General features: G+C 38.9%; 1 protein-coding gene across 1 annotated transcript; it reads right to left on the reverse strand.

Moving 5' to 3' along the window:
- Positions 1–583: 583 nt before the first annotated feature.
- Positions 584–7,680, reverse strand: LOC118780285 (proteasome activator complex subunit 3-like). Its single transcript, XM_036532710.1, has 11 exons — positions 7,536–7,680; positions 6,347–6,379; positions 6,198–6,260; positions 5,616–5,720; positions 4,910–4,964; positions 4,356–4,474; positions 4,139–4,207; positions 3,745–3,812; positions 3,600–3,654; positions 2,809–2,895; positions 584–2,315 (listed from the first exon to the last, which is right to left on the reverse strand). The coding sequence occupies exons 1-11, from the start codon at positions 7,575–7,577 to the stop codon at positions 2,235–2,237; spliced, it is 777 nt and encodes a 258-aa protein (XP_036388603.1). The 5' UTR covers positions 7,578–7,680; the 3' UTR covers positions 584–2,234.
- Positions 7,681–8,239: the final 559 nt, after the last annotated feature.

Raw genomic sequence — 8,239 nt, forward strand, 5'->3', positions numbered from 1 at the left:
CTCTTGCTTGTGTAGTCCAACAGTTCAGAACATGTAGATCCTGTGTGTCTGAGTAAAAAAAAATAACACAAAACGAAGAACAAAAATCAGCGTAAGCTGCCTGCTAAAGCTAAATAAACACACACTGAGAAACACTAAAGACGTGAGATTGTGATGATAAAATCCAATATAAAGAACATTACAGCTGTGTTCCGTACTGTACACAATACATTCAATCAGCAAGAATGGGAGCCCATCACTGACTTTTCAAAGTGACACTCAATGACACTGAAACACCTTTCCCATGGTTGACCAAAAATTAATAAAAAAGACTCTCTAGAAAAAAAGACATGATCTAAACAGTATGCAAAACAAGAGGCCTTGAACCATAAGGTAAGTGATATGTACAAGAGGAAAGAGGAAATAATGATTTGAAAATGCTGCCCCAAAAGTAAGAAACTCACGGTCACCTGTCCCATCACACAAAAGCTTACAAGGTAAGGAATGGCAGTGGTACAGGAAGAATGTATATCTTTTGGGACATAGAAACATCACAAAATGATGCAATCATTAATATTTATACTAGAAAAGACTATACGACGGAAATAAATTCTGAGGATGACCTAGAGGAGAAACATTCAAAGCTAACCAACATTTCAATGAAAGCCCATAATTTCATATTACATGAAAATGTGCCTTTTACCCATTTAAATGGGCCATTGGAAATATGCGCAGGGGACCAAATGCCTAGAAGTCGACACCAAATCGGCCCAGACAAAGAAAAAGTGCTGTGAAGATGACAAACCTTGAAAACTACAGAGGATGGCAGGACCTGCTCAAAATAATGCACTCCCCATTGTACAGGAGAACGTAGAGTTGTGTCTTCCCAAAGGAGGGCATCTCATAACTTAGATGTTCCTCAATTAGAAATGTTCACAACAGTAATTTCCTAAATGCTTATTTTATGCCTGGTTTTTTTGCAGAACATAAAATTGCATTTTAAGACACTATATATGGACTGGGTCATTTTTTTCTACAAGCAAACAGTAACACATAGCCAAACCTTGGAAATGCAGGTGTTCCTAATATTTAAGATACTGATCTAGTCTGGGTGCTCCATTACATATTTTACTAAAAAAAATGGTACACAATCACAAATAACCATGAACAGTGGGAGGGTAAAAGTTACACGTCTTTAAAAATAATATTTTATTCAGTAAAATAATATTCTCAAAACAAAAAACATGCTTTTGATGACCTCAACAGATCGGCTTCCTTTAGGGAAAGGGTGTTGTGGAAAGCAAAAACAAGGCCAAAAAAAAAACAGACTTTTCCCCAAAGAAGTCAAACAATATCTCACTGGCATTTCATTTCTATCTGGACTGTCATTCCAAACATTTGGCATTCCTTTTTTTTCTGGTTGTGCATCACACTCTCCCTGTGTAGCTGTTGAATCTGGCCTTACATTCAAGTTAATGGCTGCTCAAAAACAGGAGTTTTGCTTGCTTTTCCTTTTTAGACATTACCTTATCTGAGATTTGTGCTAGACAACAAATGTCAGTCGAAACACACACGAACATTAAAGGACAATGCAAAACAAAACCAGGTCACAGAATGTTTCATTCGGTAACTAAGAGCTTCTCCACTGACTGATACTCACTCTTTCTCTCTCTCTCAAAAAAAAAAAATTAAATAGCAACCATGTTCTGCGCCCCAGTCTGCATGGGAAACACAGAAAGCAAATCATGGTCAGTTTAAGCAGTTGCAGCTAATGCAGCAACACTGCTTGACTTCGTAAAGCAAAACAGGAGCTATGTGGGGAAAAAAATCAGTCCAATTCGAGTTGGCTTGACCAAAAGGATATAAGGGAATCCAGCATTTAGATTTAACTGCATTGTTTCTAAGATAACTTTCTCGGATTAAAAGGGTATTTTTTCTTTTTTTGAGAGAAGCTTTCGGGGATGCATTTTCAACACCACCTCATGCTGGGCCAAAGTATGATCTACTCTGCCCCTTGTATCTTTACTGAGGTTTAAAATGGTGATAATCTTCTAACATTTGTTTGAAATTCTAACATAAAAACACTTGATGCTTTCAGTTGTTCTGTCACACATGCCGGTCCATCTCGACCCAGTTCTAGTAGTCCGTTTCATTAAAACCGATCCAACGCTCCAGCCACAAAGACAGCACTGTGGAGGGGAGGACAGGGAAGGACTGGGGTTGGAATGGGGGAGGAGAAGGGGTTCCCTGGGGCCTTAATACAGCGCGTCGGCATTGCTGCTCCGTGGCCTCTTGATCTTCTCAATGTTCTTCAGAATCATGTCATGTAATGTTACCTGCAGCAGAACAATTAAGTAACACACTTAACATAACACGGATTATGTGCTTTTTCAAGACATACCAATGTTATTCCATGTTGCCCCATTTCAGTGGCATACTACAATACTGAATAGGTCACTGGTGTTCCCCAGTAACCTATTCAGTATTCAATCCCATAGGTTTTCTGGATTTCACTCCAGATTGGGTTAATTACTGAATAAGAGCCACTGGCTGGATAGAGACTTGGAGGTGTTCAGCCAGTAGTGACTCTGCTAGTAAAATGGCATCCCTGAAACCCTCAGGACCATAGTGAACACTACTAGATGAGTGCTCTGTTCATTAAAATTCTACTGTTGTGACAGTTTTCAGTTTGAAGGACATGAATGGGTTACAATAAATGACAGAATAATCAGAGTACAGTTTCCATGACTGTGCAAATGGTAAAACTGTGACATTTAAAACATGTTTTCTGCTGGTGAACAGAACAAGGAGTAATGGAGGCAGGCTCACATATTGATTCCTCAGCTCAGACACGATGATCTTGAGGCTGATGTACTCCTTCTCGTCTATCTCAGTCACTGTACGCCTGTAGTCCTCCTGTTAAAAGACAGGCAGCCTTCAGGCAAGAAACTCTGGGTGCAGACAACACAGGAGATAGCAAGGCCAAGCCACTTGTGCCTGCCAAAGTAGATAAATGAGAAACCGCCAAAAAAAAAAAAAAAAAATCACCCTTACAGCACAGAGTTAAGCAAAACTGTGACATACAAGTCCCTTTTATAGTAAGGAGGCTGGCACATTAGATGTAACAGAGAAGTGAAGAAATTCTGCTAGACTTCCCCACACCAGAGAACATATACCAGTGTACTAGTGGTGTGGTATCTTTCACAGTGAACAGGCAAAGCAGGTTCTGTTACTGTGAAATTTTAAACAAAGTCAATCAATGAAATAATGTTGATAGTTTGAGTTAACCTGTCATTCTAAAAAGTAACATAATAACCAAATTATAGCTAGCTAGTTAGCTAACTTACCATCAAAATTTCTGATCCGCACAATTCACTTCACAATAATTTCATGAATTTTGGTTAACCTCAATGACAATGAAAATGATTTGGCTAACTACTATTACTATATGTAACTGGCCAACAAGCTAGCTAACTAGCTATTGCATTTAGTGCTCAATACAATATAAAAAATACCCAGTATTATCAAACTATAGTGGATACGCCTATGTAGCTCTAGCCCCAGATACAATGAAGAATGGAATCAACACATGCACAGATCCTGCGAGTATGCAAACTTACCACGTGTGGGTACTTTGCAATTTTGGAAACCAGTTTTGCCCTTGTGATGTAGTATCTAGGAGCACGTGGGGAGAAAGTGCCAGTGTTAGGTTTTGTATTTGGCTGTGTGTGACATAAGGAGGACACATGAGGAAAGAGGAAGTACCTGGATATCTGGTCAAGGTAAGATGCTGCCTCTCCTTCCACTGTCCTGAGCTCTGCTACGGTCTCCTCCTACAGGTGAAAAGGCACAACTGAATAAACCCAAAATGACATCTTCCAAAGCGAAGTTCACTTGTGACAATTTATTTGACAACTTTGATTGTTGTACCACTGAAATCAAACGTTGAAAAATCACTCGGGACCAAGGACGCTAATAGAGTACAATCACTCTGCACAATACAGACAACATCCAATAACAAATATTTTAAATAATAAAATGCAACAAAGCATAATGCCAGAATAAAGAAAAATTAACTTCTATCAAGTATTTTTATTTGGACACTCCAGCATTACTTCAGAATCAAAACTGGAACTTCACAAACACATGCAGATGTTACCTGAATTGAAACACCAAAGTTGTTGCCATCCTCTATTCTTGGGATCAACAACTGAACCCACATTTTAACCTGAAGAGCAAAAGGGAAACAGGGATAGAGAGAATGAGGGACCATGAAATCAGGTCAGTGAAGTGTGTTCAAGTTAGACCGCAGTCAGAAGCACCTTCTCTATAAGTGGTACTAAGCAAAAGATGTAGTAGGAGTGGGGTATGCCTACCGTGTTGCATTTCTCTATCAGTGTTCTGATCTCTGGCTTGACTTTCTCGATCAGATCCACCAGCTTGTTGTTGCTCTTCATCATCCCACCAGGCATGACAAAGACCTTGGTGCCAGCAACTGTGAGTGGAATAAGAGGTAGAGGAAAGTGCAACAGGGAGAGGACAAATTTTATCAAGGATCTGCATCCTATATGGAGACAGTGCATCTAGGGACCCACCCTCATTCACTCACTATTATGGAGTTAAAAGCACATGTTGCCAGTTGGTATGACGAGTACTAGGCTATTGCTTCTCTTGAGTGACAAAACATCAGCAGAGATGCAGAATCTGATTACCTTTGCTCCATGCAGCAGAAAATGGAGTGTAGTAGTGCACTGTTACTGACTACAACTACTAAAATGATTTCCTGGTTTCCCCCACTGAATTTGTTCAAGGAAACAAGAATGCATCACATCTGGAAATCCTGGAATCCCAGTCTTAATTCCTATACCCACTGGCAAAATTTTACAACAATGCTTAGATAAAGATAAGTGTTCTTTGGAGGCATGCTGACCTTGGCAATTGTCATCACTTGTAGCATCTTCCAGCTTCCTCTTCTTTGCATTTTGCTGCAACACAAACAGGAGCTCATTAGCAACTGATCTCAGCTTTACTGCTGAACATCTACATCATTAATGAATTAGAAGCTACTCAAAATATGTATATTTATAATATGACAACAGCTCATGTCTTTATGTATTCAGTGAGAAACACTGATTTGAATACATTAACTCATCAGCTTGACCCTTGATTTGGACATTGACTGGAATTACTGCAATAGGTGGCATCTCAGGGCAGGACCTCCTGGATTTCCTGATAAATGAAACTCAAAACTAGATGTGGAAGACATTTCTATGAGACAACCTTTGATCTGGAACTTTGTTTCTTACATCAAATTAAAGTGACTTTCAACCTATCTGGCCTTATCTATAAAGCAATAAACACGTGTGAAATGTGCCACCCATTTTCTATTTACCAGAAAAGTTGATCCTCAAGTCAAGGCAATTAAACAATAAACATCTGGTACCCAGGATATGTAGTGTCACATTTCTTCTGTGAGAGTTCTCTTCAGTTAGGGTGACGTTAAAACTTCAATGACATGAATGAACATGAACATGAATAACCTAACTGTTGATTTTCTTCTTTAGACAAATGTAATAATTCCCTGTAAAAAGAAGGTCTGTTGAGATGTCATGAGATGGAGAGATGATGTTACCCACCGCCTCCAGCCCGTCATGGCTATTTGTGAGAAGAATGGGGTCCGGCACAGTCAGGTTGATCTCAGAATGGATGTCTTTCAGTTCATGGATGTTTAAGATTGGGTCCTATAAGACACACACCACAACCAATTGCAAGTGCATGAAACTTCAAAATAACAGGGGCCTGTTAAGTGTAGCAAGTGCTAGTAAACTGGTCTTTGTTGAAGTAGTGCAATAGTCAACTTCTAGGAAAAGGCAGCTTCACATGAAGTTCCAATTATGATTGAACAAATATCTTTAAATGGACTGCAATATTATTTTTCGAGCACTCTGTATAAAATATCTATTAATATAAGACAATTGAGTATTAATTATATAATACTAATTAATCTGGCAATTACAAACATACAAATAGCCCCTGCAAATGTGTAGAGCAAATCTTTGTAACAAAAAACATTCTGAGGTGACTATAAATCCATCAAATGGGTTTATAATTTTATATAATCGCCTCAGAAGCTCTTTAGAACTGCACCAGCAAAAAGGTTGGCTCTTCAGTGTGACCACCTTTTCAAAAGAACTATTCACTTAAAGGGGTCAGCTTACCTTGAGAAAATGATCAAGTTCTAATAACTTCTTTGGGAAAAAATTTGCGACAAGGTCTTCTGCCTAAAATGATAAAACATTTAAGCCAACATTCAGATGACACGAACCCCATCCATCTCTTACGAAGAGCCCATTGAAAAGTTACTCACTTCTCCTGTGATTCGTTCCCTGAAAGCGTCAACCTGTGTAAAACAGAAAGAACAAAATATCTTGTATAATAAAGGTAACAGATAATTATACAGTATAATCGAGTTAGCTCATTTTAATGTGCATCGTAACATAAAAAAAACTACCTTCGGTCCGACAGTTATTGCTCGCTAGATAAAATTACAACTGATTTCATTTAACTAGCTATAAAAGTGTGTTTGGGTTTGGAATGTTCCTACTAGACAGCTAGCTGGCTAAATGTTAATAGCCTCAACGATAATGAAGTGCAAATTATGTAGCTATCCAGCTAGTTTCAGATATGTCCATCTTAATTATGAAATATATTACGGTAGCATCTACATATGCCAAAATATCGAGCTTTAAAGCTGGCTGGCACATCTCTCAAAATAGCTGGCTAACTAATACTGTGCCGTCTGTGTTATCTATCAACATTCACAAACACTGTGACATGTTAGCAATAGGTAAGATGTTGAAGTGTTCGATCTATAACACTTTTGTTAATGAGACCTGACAATGTATAATAATTGTATTTCATTAGGTAGCTAGCGGGAGTCCAGGAATAATCAACTCCAGATCCTGCTAACTAGCTTGCTAAGCCGTATGACACGTGCTAAAGCGAGCAGTTTTCTGGCTAACCAGCGAGTACTATGGTATAATTTACGGTTACCAACCTATGCCGCCTGATAGCAAACACATCTTAATCATTTGTACCACATGCTCCTCGGGTTAAGTATAACATATTAAATAAGTCACTAGCTAGCTATTCTAGCAAAACGTTAGTTAATCGTCAGTTACAACAAAACCTGTTTAACTGCACATGTTGACAGCACGCAGCTACTGAGCAAGCTAAACCTCTCCGCCGCCGGTGTAATAAGCTAACTAGCTGGCTTGCCGGCTAGCACAGTGACTGTGACACGGGGAGAATCGTACATAGTTCACTATATTGCTGAAACTAAACATTAAATTCTTGCCAGATAGAAGCGTTCACAGCTTGCCAACTAATTCGTTATATCGCGCGGGAAACTAGCTATCTGGCTAGTTGGGTGTTAGCTATGCACGTTTAGGTCGTTAGCTATCTAGCTTCTACGGCCTTGATGCCTGAATTTCCCTATCGTTCATACAAGCACCGGACCACGTCTACGGTGGGTCACTGAAAACTTGATATGTTACCTTCGTTTTGATTTCATTGTCCACCTTCAGAAGTGAAGACATTCTATTCTGAAAGAAATCCGTAAGGTTTCGAAACAGCTAGTTAGTATTCACAGTTAGAAAGTCTAGCCGTGTGGCTTTGTTATAGCTCCTATCAGCCACAAGGTTTTACTTGAGAGGCAAGTAATGACGTCGTCAAAGTGCGACAAAAAGAAGGGTCCCGAGAGGCTTTCCGAAACCGTTTCCTGACATTTTTCCACCAGTAAACCGATTCAGCGTTGGACAATGTATCCGTAATCACAACACAATGATTGTATGAAAGGGTGATGAAAAATAAACTCAGCATCGTTGTTGTGGACTGCTGATCAAACGAACCAGTTGTGCTTAAGAGGCAGCGGGGTAATTAAGCATTCGTTATGGCTCATTTTTATGTACTTTTATTAACTGAACCGATAAAGTGTATTATTGTGAAAGCATTTGATGTACGTCTTAAGCAAAATGTTGTTTTGTACTTATGTTGTTTTTAAATAAACACTGAAATGCAAATGCGTTTTTCAGGTTTTAACCTCTTTTAAATTGGTTGGCTGACTACTGACGCCCCTGGGCTGTTGATGAGTGAATCCATGTTGTCAAATCGAATCCGAAGTTAACAAATCTTATAAGAAACTTAAACAAAAGCAGTAGTATTAAAATTACCACTATAATGGAGGAATAACCATTGCGAC

The sequence above is a fragment of the Megalops cyprinoides genome, chromosome 1 (assembly GCF_013368585.1).
Source record: "Megalops cyprinoides isolate fMegCyp1 chromosome 1, fMegCyp1.pri, whole genome shotgun sequence".
NCBI lineage: Eukaryota > Metazoa > Chordata > Actinopteri > Elopiformes > Megalopidae > Megalops > Megalops cyprinoides.